The sequence below is a fragment of the Leptonychotes weddellii genome, chromosome 11 (assembly GCF_054177405.1).
Source record: "Leptonychotes weddellii isolate Sample4059 chromosome 11, ASM5417740v2, whole genome shotgun sequence".
NCBI classification, from domain to species: domain Eukaryota; kingdom Metazoa; phylum Chordata; class Mammalia; order Carnivora; family Phocidae; genus Leptonychotes; species Leptonychotes weddellii.
Genome location: NC_138379.1, coordinates 82,215,846 through 82,233,744, shown reverse-complemented (window position 1 = coordinate 82,233,744; position 17,899 = coordinate 82,215,846). Strand labels below are relative to the sequence as shown.

The 17,899-nt window shown below is 44.9% G+C and overlaps 2 protein-coding genes across 8 annotated transcripts in view; both read right to left on the bottom strand.

Annotated features, from left to right (window-relative positions):
- Positions 1-9,075, bottom strand: part of JAML (junction adhesion molecule like) — a 26,552-nt gene extending 17,477 nt beyond the window's left edge. Inside the window, exons 1-4 of one of the 6 annotated variants that reach the window (XM_081799366.1) lie at positions 8,732-8,864; positions 4,933-5,056; positions 3,562-3,625; positions 844-998 (exon numbers count right to left, since the gene is read on the bottom strand). In XM_081799366.1, coding sequence (XP_081655492.1) covers positions 844-998; positions 3,562-3,604 — 198 coding nt within the window. In that variant the 5' untranslated portion in view covers positions 3,605-3,625; positions 4,933-5,056; positions 8,732-8,864. Of the gene's footprint in view, positions 1-843; positions 999-1,753; positions 1,776-3,561; positions 3,626-4,932; positions 5,132-8,607; positions 8,704-8,731; positions 8,874-8,973 lie in introns of those variants that run through there. The other 5 variants (XM_081799367.1, XM_081799364.1, XM_081799363.1 and 2 more) reach the window with 5 other exon arrangements.
- A 1,211-nt stretch (positions 9,076-10,286) lies between these two features.
- The window catches only part of MPZL3 (myelin protein zero like 3), a 22,967-nt gene continuing 15,354 nt past the window's right edge, over positions 10,287-17,899 (bottom strand). The window contains exons 5-6 of one of the 2 annotated variants that reach the window (XM_006741596.3): positions 17,485-17,548; positions 10,287-13,217 (exon numbers count right to left, since the gene is read on the bottom strand). In XM_006741596.3, the coding sequence (XP_006741659.2) occupies positions 13,191-13,217; positions 17,485-17,548 (91 nt within the window). In that variant the 3' untranslated portion in view covers positions 10,287-13,190. The remainder of the gene's footprint in view (positions 13,218-17,484; positions 17,549-17,899) is intronic. The other variant, XM_031037082.2, reaches the window with a different exon arrangement.

Sequence of the window (17,899 nt, the reverse complement as noted above, 5' to 3'; positions counted from 1 at the left end):
TCATCAGGGAGTGGCTTCCAGGCTGGGACAGGGAGCCCTGGGAAATCCTTATTTCTACTTACACCATGGGCCTATCCCTCTTATAATAAAAAATACTAATAAAAATTTGAGTGAGAGTAGCATTATAGTAATAACATGCTATGAGCTACAGAAAGAACATTTCATCAGCAAACTTCAGGACCTTACTGTTAGTAACACATTACTTAGGATGTATTTCAGAAATGATCCTAAGATACAAATATCTCCACAGAACCTCTAATTAGGTTTATACACTATTTCCCACTCCAAAGAGCTCCCATGAAAGACCATGCTGTATCAGTTGATCCTAACACTTGAACACTTGAAGCAGCCCCATGAAGGAGAAAGAGGTGAACTCTGGGGCACGGAATGCTCAAAGAATCTGGCCCTCTCCCCCACAAAAAAGATTCCTGTGACATCATTCTCATGCCTCTTCTGTCTAGACCAATGTTCTCACCTTCCTCAGCCCTCCCACCCACCTATACTACTCTACAAAGGGCAGACATCAAGAAAAGAAACAAAAAGAACTTTATGTGCATGTTGTCCATTACTTCTCAATGACCCAAAAGGTAAGCGTTACCATTATGATAATGACCTTCAATCTCCACAGATGAGGAAGCTGAAGTTCATCAAGGTTGAGTAACTTGCCCAGCTGATTACACAGCCAAAGGGCCAAGCTAGGAAGAGGCCCAGTTCTGACAAGCTTCACAGCCCAAACTCTTGCAACACCATCTCATGGCACCTGATGACCTGGTTCTCCCTCTCCCCTCACTGTCTTGACACCACTGGCCAGGGGCTTCTACAGTAATATTTCCTCCTTGTTACCTTGGCGTGCTCTCCTGATGAGAACATCCAGTCTACCTTGGTCACACGCTTCTCTTCTGTGCTCTGGAAAACACATCCCAGCAGGGCTGAATCACCCACACGGACTGTTAGCTCAAGGGAGGAAACAATCAAGTCATTCAGGCCCAAGGAATAATCTATAGAAGTCAAAGGCAAGAGGAGACATCATTTAGACAAATACCCTCAACAACAAAAATCAGTTAATCACTAAGTAATCTACATTAAGTAACTCTACATCTTCCCTCCCCAGATCACCTGACACAAAGTACTCAGAGGCCCGTCACTCAAGCCAGCACGGCATTCCCAAGGGTAAGAAAGATACCCTCTAGTTACACACAGGCCTCCCAAGTCAGAGGGGTTCTGCAATCTTCATACTGCAAAAATGCATATCTGCTCCCGTTCTCCTAACTGGTCCCTTCCCCATTTCCCAGAATTCCTTTCTCTAAGCTCCTGTCTAAAGAAAGAAGAGAAACCCTGACATCCTCCTTTCAGGTCACAAATTTAGACATCCATGAACAGGAAGTGAGATGTCTCTTGCTCCTAGTTTCCCATGGGTTCCCTATTCACAGGTATTTTTGCTTCCTTCCTCTTTTCCTTTTTTCTAGTTTCTTTACAAAAACTTATCTCTGACTTGGCTGGCTGATTCTGGCTGTCGTGCAGGTCCTTGTAATTAGGCCAATACAGGGGCGGCTGGGTGGCTCAGTTGGTTAAGCATCAGACTCTTGGTTTCAGCTCAGGTCATGATCTCAGTGTCCTGGGATCGAGCCCAGCATCAGGCTCTGTGCTCAAACCAGAGTCTGCTTGTCCTGCTGCCCCTCCCCCACCCCAATAAATACATAAGATTTTAAAAAAAGAAAAAGAAAAACATTCTTTAAAAAAATGAGGCCAATACAGAGCATGGCTCTCCACTTGAATTTCCTTTGTGCTTGTCTTCTCCCCACCTTCCCATTCCAGTTTTGTCATCAGCCCTGGCTTTTCAGCCTGAGGGTGTTTTGCATGCATGACACCACTCCGCTATCTGTATATTGCTCAAGTCATTTCTCTTTTCACTAAAAGAGAAAACCCTTACATGGCTATTTCTGTTTTCACAAGATGTGCTCTATGCAAAGAGACAACAACATCAAGAAAGACACGTTTAGATGCTGGCCAGTTTATATGGAGGAAAAGCCAAGTGAACGCATGTGGGAATAAACAGAAAGTGTGCCAGTCTTTCCACGCAAGCTGAGAGAAGAGCATCAACTTCCTGCCCAACAGCAGGCACATGGTAGGGAAGACGGAAAAGAAAACATGAACTCCAAACCCTTTGGAGGGGCTTGTTTTGAAAGAAATCAAAATTAGCTCCAAAACTTATTTGGAATTTTCCTGTAAGGAAGAACTGAGCAGCTTGATGTGTGGTTAAAGGCGTAAGAAGCGCAAGTAATTGAGTCTGGGGAGCGCTGTGTGTGGCAGGAGGGGTGCAGGGCAGGTAGAAAGCAAAAATGGCCACGGGAGCGGGAGCGAAGAGAAACTCACATCGGTCGAGAAATGGCTGAAGAAAATGAGACTTTCTACAGAGGAGGACAAACCTCTCCACAAAGAAATACAAACCCCCTGATGCCAGCAAGCCACTAGCTCCAGGACTGGGTTGCTAACTCAGGCTGGGAGGGCTGCTTCCCGCACCTCTGAGCAAATGCCTAAAGCCCCCCCGCCCAGAGCATGACAGCCCTGCTTCTGTAAAAACAAATTCTCTTAAATACATCCTCTTTTCCGGGGGGTGGGGTGGGGGGTGTCTGTATGTCTGTCTGCCTGCCTGTGTGTGCACACTCTATGTTCCCTGGAATTAGAGCAAAGGCAGTTAGTTCTTTCTGTACTTGGCTGAGTCAGTATTTAGGTTACCATGTCCAGCTACAAAAAAAATAAAATAATAATAATAATAATGAAAAAGAGAAAAATAAGAGACGACGAGAGCAAAGCACCTCCTGAGTAATTTATTCCTCCCACAGAGCTAGATCTGTGGATAAAGAGAAAGGGCGGGGAGAGAGGATGAACAACTTAGAAAGAAGAGCTGAACCACAAGCAGCAGCCCTGAGCACAGAGGGTTCGGAGGGTTCGAGAACGGGAGAGTCCGACCCCACCTGCGGGGGCAGCCCGAGGAGGTTTTTAGAAGGAAGTGGAGCTCACAGAGAACCCTGAAGGGTAAGGAAGGCTTAGGCAGGCTTGCTCGGGGAAGGTGAGGAGAAAAGAGCTCTTGGCAAAAGAAACTGCCCCAGATTGTGAAAGAGCTCAGCACATTTGTGGAACCACAAGAAGGCTGGAATGGCAAAAGCATGAACACGGGGCTGCAGGGATTCTGGGGCTCTCTGGTGATTTCATTTCCTGATCTGAGACTAGCTGTGGTTTTAAAGTCACAATTGAGAATTCAGGAATCCCAGAGAGACATGTTCTTTGTAGCACACAGGAAAGTCCCAGAACGCCCAGCTCAGGACCTGAAGGCCTTCGGTGTCTAATAGAAACACAGGAAGATTCAGCTTTCCAAGAAAGAGCTTGCTCCCTGGCTTCGAAAACAGCTGTTCCAACAAAACTCTGAAGTTCCAGGTTAGGGTTTCCCGTTTTCAACAAACCAAGGGGGAAACGAAAATATATAAAAGTGGCTTTTGACGATGCATGCACGAGACTTACGAGAAATCAAGTCCCCTCCTTGATCCCTTGGTTTCTACTTACCCAGTAACACTGGCATCAGGATGAGTTTCAGTGGGCAAAACATGCTGCTCACCAATTTTTCAATCTTTAGATAAAAGAAAACAAAAATCAGAAAACAGCATCAAGAGAAGTTTGTTAATTTAGCAAACCCACAGTCAGTGTCTCCGTGGGTCAGCCTCTGTCTGAGGCTCTGGGATGCAGACCCGAACAAGAAGGGCAGAGGCCCCGCTCACGTGCAGTTTGTAAGCGGGGGGGAGATGGAGGGGGGAAGAAAAAAAGAGGCAAATGGATGAACAAGAAAGTAGCAGATGCTGGAATCTGCTATGATGAAACAAAACAGAGCGGTGTTTGGAGAGTCGCTTGGGGGCCACTTTAGACTGGCTGTTAGGGAAGATTAGATGAAAGTGGCTTTTCGAGAGGAAAAAAGCAACTAATTTCAGGATATTCTTGAGGTGACAACCCTAGCGATCCTACAACCTCACGGTTTCACACAAACAGGAGATTACAGGAGACTCAGCATGAAAGTTTTGCCTATCTCTCCAACTAAATTAAAATTGCCACTTTTAAACAGATAATGTTCAGGACGTGTGGGAAAGGAGATACACAAATGAGAAAATTTTCAACCCAGTTAAGGTATTCACCAAGTTCTGTGGCAGAAAGAAGCTGCATGAAATGTCCATGGTGAGGTTTTGGTGGGGGGGTTGCCCCTTTTTCCCCACTTTTTTTTTTAAGAGAGGGACAGAGTGGGGAGGGGCAGAAGAAGAGGTAGAGAGAATCTTTTTTTTTTTTTAAAGATTTTATTTATTTATTTGACAGAGAGAGACACAACGAGAGAGAGAACACAAGCAGGGGGAGTGGGAGAGGGAGAAGCAGGCTTCCCAATGAGCAGGGAGACTGATGTGGGGTTCGATCCCAGGACCCTGGGATCATGACCTGAGCCGAAGGCAGATGTTTAACGACTGAGCCACCCAGGTGCCCCAAGAAAGAGAATCTTAAGCAGGCTCCACACCCAGCACAGAGCCTGATGCAGGGCTCAACCCTAGGACCCTGAGATTATGACCTGAGCCAAAACCAAGAGTGAGACGCTTAACCGACTAAGCCACCCAGGCGCCCCTGCCCCACATTTTTCTTAATGAAACAGAAGAAGACCAACTCCAAGGAATTGCAATCCAACCAGCCTTGGGTTCCTACCACCTACTGTGGCTGGTCTCAGCCATGATCCCTGCACCCCAAAAATCCTGCCACTGAAGGAACTCTACCTAGAACCTTCAAGGAGGAAAGGTCTCTTTTGTGTAATACCATCACAGTACCCTACCCAGCTCTGCTGGGAAGTCTAGCACATATGGTGGTCATTTTAACTTGTAAAAAATGATTACCTAAGAGAGTTCTTACCTGAGTTCTAACCAACAAAATCCTCCATCTGGAAAATCAGGGTCAAACTGTTCAAGGAAGTCCTACCCTAGGTCCCATTTATGCAGAGAAGTCAGTTGACCTTGTTCAACCTCGGTCCCCTTGCCTATAACATGGGGATAATAATGCAAGGATCAAATATGATAATGTAGATAACAGTGCTTTGAAAAGTTAGAAATCATTACCACATAAGATCCTATTTTTCATAACCTAAAATCAGATAGGAAATAGAATTTGTTGTGTTAGGAGAGATTTGGGTTCTGAACATCTACCTTTAGAAGAATGGCAAATGGTGAATCAGAATGAACTGGAAACTTTCAAGTTTCAATTTTCGAATCCCATCACAACGTAGATAATAATTAACACTGACTCAGATATACCAAAAGTCACATTAGGGGTGCCTGGGTGGCTCAGTCGTTAAGCATCTGCCTTCAGCTCAGGTCATGATCCCAGGATCCTGGGATCGAGCCCCGCATCGGGCTCCCTGCTCCGCGGGAGGCCTGTTTCTCCCTCTCCCACTCCCCCTGCTTGTGTTCCTGCTCTCGCTATCTCTCTCTGTCAAATAAATAAATAAAATCTTAAAAAAAAAAAAGTCACATTAAGTTTCCCCAAACATAAGTACACCTGATGAAAAGGCAGATCTCTCTCAAGACAGCCACAGTCCTCTTCTGGCTCTGATGCCCATCCCACCCCACACGTACCTGGGTGAGCATGATAAAGGACTTCCTTTATAGTATGTCATGGTGTTAATGCATCATATCTGGACTTCTGAGACCCCTGCACACTCTGGATGCATTCGTCTTCAGGGAGTTGGTTGTGCTCCCTCCTCTGTCCAGCAAACCGTTCTTGTACATCCCCCCCAGAGCAATGCACCATCTACTTGGAGGAGTAACGACTGATTTACGCGTCTACACCAAACCCCATTAAGTCTACAGTCTCAAGAAGGACCATATGTTCTTGTGTCCCAGGCCTGTGCCTGGCATATGCTGGGATATGCTGGGTAAGTGCTGCTGGCTGCAGATGTGACCATCACATTGAAATCAACTTAGATCTCCTACAACCGGCCATTCTATTCTAAGACAACACCGGCGATCCCAAAGAGACTCTGAACCTGGTCACCAAACTCAAGTCACTCAGAGCCACACTCAACCATTTTCAAACAAATTTTTAAAAATGTGCAATCTAATGAATAGAAGATACCATTTTTGCTTCAAAGTACTCATATGCACCATTAAACTCTCTGTAAACGAAGAGAGAAACAATGAATTCATGGAAAAAGCACTGAATTTCTAAAAAAAATTCTCCTCCTGGGTCAGACCTTCTATTAACTAATTCTTTGCTCTCTGGGAAATTGCTCGATCTCCCTGGGCCTCATCCTTACCATGAAAGGACCGGACTTCTTCGGCCCCCCTAGTTAATATAGGAGCACGCTAGAAATCAGTCGTTGATATGCAATAAATCACAGAGGGCGATGTGCCAGAAACTGCCTGAGCACCTTACACATTGACCCACTTGATCTTCACGACAACCCTGTGGGCCCTCACAGATGGGGAAACTAAGGCACAGACTGGTGAAGTGACTCGCCTAATAATGCATAGCAAGTAGCAGGGCCAGGATTTAAACCCAGGCATTCCGGATCAGAACCTGTCCCCTCACGACGCGGTACTATTCCTCATGTTTGTGAAGCTATCCCATGTTTTAGAGCCCAGCTTCTCTGAACTTCATTTATCACAACAGGATGAATCTGCTCCTCTGACTGAATGCTCTTCCCACCGGCTTCACCCAATGAACTCCTGTTCAGCTTTCAGATCGCAAGCTAATATGGTTTCCTTAGGGACCTCTCTCCTGAGCCACGCTCACCAGGTCAGATTCCTAGCCACAAGTTTTAACAGTACTATTTATCTTTCCTTCAGGGCACTTGTCACAATCTCTAATTATCTATTTATTTGTGTGCCTGTTTGATTACAGTCTTGCTCTCCACCCTCACCTCCCAAGATGATAAGCTCCATGAAGCCAAGAGCTGAGCCTACGTGCCTCTGCATATCCAGAGCTAGCACAGAGGGAGGCCCAGGGGGGATCTGGGAACCATTCGTCAAAAGAGAGAGCAACACCTAACAGGGCCAAGGACACTTTAGTCAAGTTTTGATTACCTTTAGTTGGCAAATATTCAGAAATTCCTATTGTGTGTGTGTGTGTGTGTGTGTGTATGCCGAATATATATGTCCTGAACATATATATCTGAATAATGAAATTCAGAATTTTACATATACAAACACAGAATATCTATATAAACGAATCTCAGTCTTTAGAAATCCAACCAAAGCATCAGATGCTCCTTCAGCACCTTCATAATAAGACTCCATTTAAATTCTCAGCTTCTACACTGCTTCTTCTCCAGGTCCTGACATCTCCCCAGCAGATGTTCTTGAGATAATTCTGCACAGTAAGGCAGCTCATATGTTGGCCAAACATTTGCACCTGGGCTCATGGCGCTTTCACAATAGAACTCCTGGCAAATGTCTTCTATCACCCCCGGGAGCTGTAACTATAAGGATCCCCTTTCCCATCATTAACAGTGCAGAGGAACTGTTTCCCTCGGCACAATGATGACAGCAAAACATCTTCAAAAAAGAGACTCATGACAATGAGACTACCACACAGGATGTGAAAATGACCCCCGAATATTACGATATCACACGACAAAATAGGGAAAGGTGCTGTCTGAGGGCAGGTGTTTGCCCCCCCTCCCCTGCCAACCCAGAGGGACAACCAACCACTGAGCAAACAGACAACCACACAGCCTTCCCTTACATAGCCCTCCTCCCACTCCCACCGCCCCCCCATGCTAAGTCCCCTCAGTTTACTCTTGGCTGCACACCTCCAGGCTCTCATTGTTTTTAGGTACATGAATCCATGTAACCACCCTAAGGCACGAACTTCTGGTCCTTCCAAGACCACTTATCCTACATCGGGCAGGGAGGTTACATGGCTCCTTGTAAGAGAATCTCAATGGCATTGGTCAACCCTCTAACCTGAGGGGGACTTTGGAAGTCATTACTGCTGCTCCCTCCTCAGGGTTACACCTAAACCACCCTACAATAGGCCTTCATGAGATCAGAGCATGACGAATAAGGACACTGAGAGGTTTAAGTTCCTAACTTCTTAAGGTTAAATATTGACCTGTCTAGGGGCGTCTGGGTGGCACAGTCAGTTGAGCCTCCGACTCTTGGTTTCAGATCAGGTCATCATCTCAGGATCGTGAGGTCAAGCCCCATGTCCAGCTCCACACTCAGCGTGGAGTCTGCTTGAGACTTTCTCTCCCTCTGCCCCCACCGCCCCCACCGCCCCCACCGCTAGTGCACACACCCTCTCTCTAATAAATAAATAAATCTTCAAAAAAAAAAAATATTGGCCTGTCTAGGATCGGGAGAAAGGAACCGGTGAGGGACAGGTGCTGCCGTGAGTTGAAGGACAACTAGTCAGGAGGACTAGTCAATCACTGCTCTACCTAAAAACAGAGGCAACTTATAAGCTAAAGTCCACCACCATCATCGTCTACTCTTTCATTAAGAGCAAACCTCTTCCCCTTTATTCTCCAAGGATCTTAACAGAAGTGACTCTACACTACAGAAACGAAAACTGCACCCACCAGCCTACCTTACGGCAGTCCCTTCCAGCAGAGGTTGAGAGCCCTGCAAATGTGGCCATCAAATTAAAACCTTCAGAACCAGCTTCTGAAAAGTTTGAATCACTTCTTAAGAAATGCAAAGCAACGGCTTACCCGTGATGAGACGCACCCAGGGGAAGCAGCGCACTATTTCTGCTAGAGTGCAGTACCCAAGTCCGACTCCAAAGACTTCTGCGCACAGGTCAGGCTCAGAACAAACCAAATGCGTGCACTGAGGTGGCTACAGACATGCAAACAGGAACCTCTAAATCAAGGTTCTCGTTTCTGTCATCTGGGCCATGACCCAATTTTTATTTATACTTTTGTTCTAAAAAGAAGTAATAAATTCAACTTACTGAGGAGAGCCTCAGATTCCAGACCAGGGCTCGTGCTGTCTCCCCTTCTAGATTACAAGCTCTCTGAGGGCGGGGTTTCGAATGGCATCGGGCAAACAGTCCCCAAGAAAGAAATCAGCTGCATGCAAACAGAATACAATAAATTTAAGATGAACACAAAACGTTTTGCTCTGTTTAAAATACAGCAACCTCAAAATAATAAAATAAAATAAAATAAGCAAACTCTCACTTTTTTCTCTCAACACAGAGGTGCAGTATAGCCAGGCAATCACTCAATCCCTGCCTCCAAAGACAGGCCCGCTCAGTCCTCCAACTTACCAGGTTGATTTCCTCTAACCATGTGATGTCAGCATTTACAGAACACAAGTAGCCTTTATTCCCCTGGTGAACCCCGTGGGCCATTTGGACATCGTAGATAAGAACTCAAAGCTTCGGGCGCCTGGGTGGCTCAGTTGGTTAAGCGACTGCCTTCGGCTCAGGTCATGATCCTGGAGTCCCGGGATCGAGTCCCGCATCGGGCTCCCTGCTCAGCGGGGAGTCTGCTTCTCCCTCTGACCCTCCTCCCTCTCATGCTTTCTGTCTCTCATTCTCTCTGTCTCAAATAAATAAATAAAATCTTAAAAAAAAAACAAAAAAAGAACTCAAAGCTTCCTCATGTCAAGATATCTTTTGCTTTTAAGTTGCCACTTCAAAATAAGTGTTCTCAGTATACACACCTTCAACCTTGGCTTGACCTACACGTGGCCATTTACTTTTTTGGGAACTTGTCCTGTATCATTCACAAAATTGTTGAAGGGGCGCCTGGGTGGCTCAGTCGGTTAAGCGTCTGCCTTCGGCTCAGGTCATGATCTCGGGGTCCTGGGATCGAGCCCATCGTCGGGCTCCCTGCTCAGCGGAGAGCCTGCTTCTCCCTCTGCCGCTCCCCCCACCCACCCCGCTCCTGTTCTCTCTCTGTCTCTCAAATAAATAAATAAAATCTTGAAAAAATAATAAAAAGAAAAGTTGTTGAATATTTGCTCTCTCAAGGACTATGCTACATGATTGCATGGTAAGGCAGCAATGTACATAAATACTCCCACCACGGCCTGTTTCAAGCTACCAATCATTTAACAATGGGCTTGCAAAATTCCTAAAAATTTAACCATCAGCTCTTGCTATGTGAGCTGGCTCCAGCAGACCACTGAATCTATGCAGGTTCTTGCAGGGGTACAGCTTAGAGACAAATGGCTGCTTTGCTGCTGGAAACCACAACCTCCTCCCCTTGCATCTGACAGCTCTCATTTTATATGTAGACACACACCAAAAAGTAGCCAGAAAGTGCAAAGCAGTTTATTAATTGTGATGTGGTAAAGATCTCAAGAGTCACGAGGTCTGTGCACATGGCCCAACAGTGCACGCGCTCCTACAAAAAAACAAACACAAAAAATGCAATGAAATGCAGCTGCTAACAGTTCAGCATTCCAACACAGGAGTCAAAGGAATGGAGCTGCCTCTTCTGGCAGCGAAGTCCCCAGTAGTGCGATGACGTGACAGGCTTGGTCCACTCCCTGTGGGTTTTCTTACGCCTCTCATTTGGAACCATAACAGAGTGACACAATAGAACATTCAGATTCGGGATTTGGCCTCCAACAGTTTTTTTACACAGGGACATAGAACATTCCCTCTTGAAGCACCAGTACACAGTTTGGGAGCTGCAGAGAACTAAGACATTCTCCAAGAAGCCTGGGGTAACAGGCCACATGGAAAACACAAAGCATTTTATAAATTCACATTTGGTAACAGAATTAAGAGCTCAATACGCAAAACTTACAAGGTAATGTCACCACGGGTAAAGCCTTCAGCAGCCGAAGAAAAATTCTGAAAGGCTTTTCACCCTGTCTGAAGCTTTCAGAATTAAATTTCCTTTCTAGACAAGGCTGGTCCTCAGACAGTGTGCTCTGCATCCAGAGCAGCAAGAAGAAAAAGAGAGAGAATAGCACCTGAGAAGATATTTAAAAAGTTAAAAAAAAGAAAACCAACTTTATCTTCTTTCCATCCTTAAAGAAGGCAGGTATCCAAATACTGCTTTTTGCTCCTTTGGGAGAAAGAGAAAGAAAGAAAGGAAAAGAAAATAAAGCCGTAAGGCTGTAAGCCAGACTCAGGATGAGAGACGAGCAAGGACACTGAGAGCAGCCTTAGGACTGATGTGACCTTTTAAAAAAGTCATGGAGCAGACGAACTAATCAGCTTACTCTATTCCCGTGAAGGATGCTACTGTTCAGTCACTTAAGAAGAAAGGGACTTGTTCAAATCATGATCAAGGCTACAAAATAACAATGACCAAGTATCCACACAGCACCATCTACCTAAAGGGACAAACATACTAGCCTGGATTAATCCTCACAACATGCCTAAAGGAAATTACAAGAAAACCAAGGTAAAACCAGTTCCTCAATTCAGGAAATGTGGTTTTAGCTGGGTTCCCATAGCATCATCTCTTTCTCAGAGACATGAGGACCCACAAGTCTGCCTCACAGTTAGATCTCTATCTTCAAATCTAGAGCCCAGAGTTTGCGGCAACTCTCGTTGCTCAAACATGTTTTCCCCTCCCAGCTGAGGTGTCAGACTGTCTCACTAGCCCGGCCCCAGACGAGCCCAAGCAGCTCAAGACTCTGAGGCTTAAACACTGGAAATAAACTGTCAATGTGCCTTTTCCTCTTCCACTTCCTTACATAACCAGACAAAAAGCATAATTTCTAATTAACTAACCAGACCCTCTTATGTATGGACTAGATTGACAAAAGAGGCCAGGCCAAACCTATGTCATATTTTTTCAAGTTTTTACTGATGACTTCCAGCACTAATAACCCAAATTTTTAAAAATAAATCCTGGGGAAGTGATTTTTTTTGTATAATGTGTACGGTGTATTTGCTGTAATATGGAAGCCTCCTGAGCCACCTAGTGAGGAATCACGGACTCCCCTGTTGAAAAAAACAGCAATGGACGAGGGGAAAATTTTTGTCTCTCATAATTGAGAAGTAAACTCTACCACTGTTTTACAGAGGACTACACTGTCGATCCTTCTGGACATGTCATGCATATTTCTTAATGGCTTATAGAAAATCCCATGTAAATTAAAATTGGAAATCATTTGCTGTGGGAAAATGGAGGAAGTCGATATAAGGTATCAGAGAACAGAAATGAGAAGTAAAGGTTATGTACCATCTCACTTCCTTATGTCAAATATTATGCAAAAACTGTAAATACCTTAGCTCACTCATATTTGGCACATTTTAGAACACAAAAAAGTTCTGAAGAATGACTCAGGTCAAAAAGATTATTTCCTATAAATAGAAGCCTCATTAAAGCCAATCCAACATTTGAACTCCGGAATGGCATTTGTTAAAAAAGAATATTGCAAATAACTGAGAAAATATTCTCTACATTCCCCACTAAAAACCTTACAAAGAGTTTTTCTTGCCTCTGATCTGGGACATCAAGAAGGAAACCACTCATCAGTCAGCTATAAGAGAGTAAGGTAACAAACTGCACCTAGCAAGACAAAAGAAAGCGATCCCTTTAGGTCGCCATTCCCTTCCTTAATTATAAATTGATGACATTTTAATACTTTAAAAACACAGTCAAAGCAAACTATGGACTCCTGGCCCTGCCAACTCTATGGAAATTAGGGTTCCAAGTCACCCAAACACAATTGATGGTGTCATGAAACCAAGGAGTATATGCTCTTTGCTGATTCATAGCTGAAAACGTTCATGGAGCAAATAACAAAGGACACTTATCCCCAACAAACATTTCATCTTGTAGCACATCAGGAAGCTACGAGCTCCATTTCATTTTTTCAAGGTATTTTGGCATCCATGGTGTGGCCAACGTTTAGGATTCCCCTCAAATAACTGGAAGAAAACATGTAATACATTCAAAAACACAGGGGAAACAAAAAGTATCTTTCAATTCAGGAAGAGAACTCCATTCAACTAGAGCATAAGTTATTAAAAGGGGTAGTTATGAGTTTCTTCTGAGAGCTCTTAATCAGTTTATAAATATAAAAAGAACATTTCTTCAATAAATAAGTGGTTCCTGAAGTCTCTCCTGATGACTTCCAGAATCCTCCAGCACTGCCATCCAAGCCAGCTCCGCTTCTGAGAGGCTTTAGCTGCCAGTGGAACGGGACATGTTCTGCTAGCAGGTGACTCTTCTTGTATCATGAAGACTTTCATCAATATGTCTCTTCATAGTCTGAGTCCTGGTGGGAAAGAACAGCAGTTGTGGTGTAGCTACGTGGCCACTGTCAGAGTTTAGACAAAGAGGTCGTGCTAGGACCCCTCGATGGAACTCAGCACGAGGTGACATTAACAATGAAATAGCACTGACTCAGCGCATCTACGTTCCCATGAAGCCTCCAAGGCCCTCGAAATATTTGCTGTCTTTTGGACTAATTTCTGCTTTGAAATCCTAATGGTTCCCTTTTCCATGGTGGATATTTTTTAAAACCTCAGCACACATGAAAAGACGCCTGTCTCCAGCAGAGCATGAGGACTGTAGCTAGGAGTCTGGGTTTCTCGGTTTCTCTGAGTTCCAATGCCAGCTTCACCCTTTGCTGGCTGTGTGACCTTGAGCAAAGTTATTAAATGACTCTAGGCCTCAGTTTCCTTATCTGTAAAATGGGGGGTGGAGGGGTAGTAAAAATACAGACACGTCACAGAAGGGCGACGAGAACTGAATGAGACAATGTATGGAAGTCACTTCGCATTGTGCTTAGCACTGTGCACGCACTCATTCAAGATTGGCTACTGTTACCATTATTCTTACTTTTATTATTTAAACTTGTATTCATTACTTTTAACCTCAAGTGGCCCATTAGTACTACCTGGCACACCACTTTTCTCTGGCCCATCGTTCTCTTATTCTCCTGGATGACTACCTTTCCCTCTTTCCTCAAACCTCCAGCACGTCCTCCTCACTTTGTTCTCAGCGGACAACCTTGCTTTCTCCCGACACTGGGAAAAGAGTAGTCAGCAGGGAACTTCCGGGAGCTCCCGTCACCATATTTATGCACTCACCTGCATCTGGGCCCATCTGCATGGCCTTCCTTACTCTTCTTATGGATACTCTCTCCCTGCCTTTCTCTAAGGTCAACATCCCTGTTGTGCATCACATCCTAGAGCTACTCCAGCCACCCCACACCCCCTGCAGCATCATTTTTTCCTTTTCTACTGAATCATTTCCATCAGCATACAAATGTGCTATAATTTCTCCCATCTTAAACAGAAAGTAACTCTTGACACACATCTCCCTCCTACCTATCACCCTATTTCTCTGCATCTCTTCACAGCAAAACTCCTTGCAAGAGCTGTTTACACCCACTGTCACCGTTATCTCTCTTTGCGTTCTTTCTCAACCTTACCCCCATCGGGCTTTCTTCCCCTCTATTCTCCTGAAGCTGCTTTTGCCAAGGTCACCAATGACCTCCACATCACCAGATCAGCCAATAATCACTTCTCAGTTCTCATTTTACTTGACCTGACTCAGCAGCAACTGACACAGTTAATCACCTTCTTTACCTTGAAACACATTCTTCACTCGGTTCCCAGGATAGCAAACCCTCCCGGTTTTCTCCTACCTCACTGGATGTTCCTTCTCAGCCTCCTTTACCAATTCCCCTTCCTCTTCCCAACTGATCAACCTTGGAGAACTCCAGGGCTCTAGTCTACATCTACTCTACTTATTCTATCAGTTGCTCAAGTCAAGAACTATGGAATTATCCCTGATTCCTCTCATTCTTTCACAGATATGGGAAACCCATCCATAAATCCCTCTGGCTTTACCTTCAAACTATAATCAGAATACAACAACTTCCTACCACCCTGGTTCAAACCCGTACCATCCCCTCTCACCTGCATTATTGCTAAGGTCTCCTTATTGGGCTCTATGACTGTCATGGCCCCTTGACCACGGTACCACCTATCCTCAACACAGAAGCCAGAGTGAGCCTTTGGAAATACATAGTGCTTCTCTTCTCAGAAATCTCCAGTGCATCCCATTTCATTAAGAATAAAAGCTCAGGGGGGCGCCTGGGTGGCTCAGTTGGTTAAGCCACTGCCTTCGGCTCAGGTCATGATCCTGGAGTCCCTGGATCGAGTCCCGCATCGGGCTCCCTGCTCGGCAGGGAGTCTGCTTCGTCCTCTGACCCTATCCCCTCTCATGTGTTCTCTCTCTCTCATTCTCAATCTCTCAAATAAATAAATAAAATCTTTAAAAAAAAAAAAAAAGAATAAAAGCTCAGGGGTGCCTGGGTGGCTCAGATGGTTAAGCGTCTGCCTTCGGCTCAGGTCATGATCCCAGGGTCCTGGGATCGAGTCCCACATCGGGCTCCCGGCTCAGCGGGGAGCCTGCTTCTCCCTCTGACCCTCTTCCCTCTCATGCTGTTTCTCTCTCGCTCGCTCTCTAAAAAATAAATAAAATCTTTAAAAAAAAAAAGAATAAAAGCTCAGTTCATTCCATTCACTTATTATGTTCATAAGATATGGCATTGTCTCTCCGATGTCAACAAATGCTATTCTTCACCTTGCTCACTTCATTCCTGCCACATTGGTCTCCTTGCTGTCCCAAGAACATGCCAATCATGGCCCCTCCACAGAGTTGCTGCACCTACCATCTCCTCTGTCCAGAATGTTCCTCTGCAACAGCTATATGGCATCCTATCTACTTCTTTTAGGTGTTTGCTCAAATATCATTTCAGTGAGGTATTTAATATCATACCCCCTATCCAGCCATCCCATTTTCTTTCCCTATTTTGTTTTTCTCTACTGCATTAAGTACCATCTGGTATACTCCATGTTTTGCTTATTTTTAAAAGATTTAGTTAGTTATTGTTTAATAACCAATAATAACTATTTTAAGAGAAAGTGACATTTCAGTTGTGTCTTGAAGAATGAGAGTTTTCTACATATGGAAAAGAATGGAAGTTATCTGAGGACAGAGATTTTTGTCACAAGTTCACTTGTGTTTCCTAAGTACCCAGAATCTATCTGGCACATGTCAGATACTCAGTAAATAACTGCTGAATAAATTAATATCTGAAATGTGGATGGTGATAATCACGGACACTAACTTATTTTGTGTTATCAGAGTATTCAAACCCTGAAGGGTTATTGTTAGATCCTCTTCAACCTTCCCCTCATCTTAGCTATTACACTCCAGTTTGTGAGAGAGAGAAACAAAGAACACTGCAGTGAACAGTTGGGCTACAGTCATCTGGCCAAGCGCTGAGCTTGGCAGTGAGTATAAAGAGAACTCAAGTTTAAACCCTGCAATGACAGGTATGTTTCATATTAGATCGTAAGTTGCTTTTGACCTGTTTCCAACTGCACCACATCAGACAGTCTCTCCTCCTAGGACGCTGGGACAGCCACACAAGCCTCCCAATCATAGCCAGAGTTTAAAAAACAGAGGGATGACAGCCTTTTGAAATTTAAATCAACACTCAGGCCTTCCAACGTGGGTATTTCTTTTTCTTTTTTTTTTCCTTCTTCCTTTTTTTTTTTTTTTAAGATTTTATTTATTTATTTATTTGACAGAGAGCACAAGTAGGCAGAGTGGCAGGAAGAGGGAGAGGGAGAAGCAGGCTCCCCGCCAAGCAGGGAGCCCGATGTGGGGCTCGATCCCAGGACCCTGGGATCATGACCCAAGCCGAAGGCAGCCGCTTAACCGACTGAGCCACCCAGGCGCCCCACCTTCTTCCTTTTTTTTAAGTAGGCTGCACACCCAGTATGGAGCCCAACACATGGCTTGAACTCACAACCCTGAGATCAAGACCTGAGCTGAGATCAAGAGTCAGATGCTTAACCAACTGAGCCACCCAGGCGCCCCTCCAACATGGGTATTTCTTACTGATAAAGCCACAAGTCACCTAGAAGGTTATATCACTCTAATTCCCTGGAAAAAAACAAAAAACTGCGGCACAGCAGAAAAGTTCAATTCAGAATTCTGAGTCCAACCAGCCAAAGTCTCCTAATATAATCCTGGTAGCACAGGCTCCTCCTCTTTTTTTTTTTCTTTTAAAGATTTTATTTATTTATTTGAGACAGAGAGAATGAGAGAGAACACATGAGAGAGAGAAGGGTCAGAGGGAGAAGCAGACTCCCCGCCGAGAAGGGAGCCCGATGCGGGACTCGATCCCGGGACTCCAGGATCATGACCTGAGCCGAAGGCAGTCGCTTAACCAACTGAGCCACCCAGGCGCCCGGCCCCTCCTCTTTCAGGGTGCTCTCTTGTCAGTAGGCAGAGACTTCCCTAACCTAAGGACACCACTCTATGCCTATGAGACAGAAAACAAAATAACGGTTAGAATCGGTCCCCTGAGACCAAAATGCTTTGGGGGAAGACCTTGATTCATACCTTGCTTTGGACCTTATCTGCATATTCTCTGCTGCCTCTGAGGGCAAAGGATCCCCTTAAGTACGCAGGAAAATGGAACATGAACAGTGAACAGAGAAATGGCATGAGCTTACCAGGCACTCAGCACAACGAACACAAAGCCTCGCCATGCAGTCATCCCCCTCCTCTTGGTCTGTGCTGGAGAAAAAGGACAAAGCAAATCTGAACAAATACTGTCCTCGGCACAGCAGAGCACGTAGGAGCACAGCTGCTGAAGCCAGACAGGTCTCGTTTTTAAATTCCAGTTCGGCCACTTACTAGAAGGGCGAGCAGGCAGGTTACTTAAGCGCTGGGATAAAAAATAACCACATGTAAACCACGTACCACAGTGCCTGACACATAGCAAGTGCCCAGTAAATAGGAGCTGGTCTCAATCATTCACTTAGAAATGTACTGAGCACCAACACTGCCCCTTGAAGAGCTCACAGCCTCATGGGTGTGAGAAACCTGTTGCAACCTAACAAGTACATTATGACACAATGTAATAAA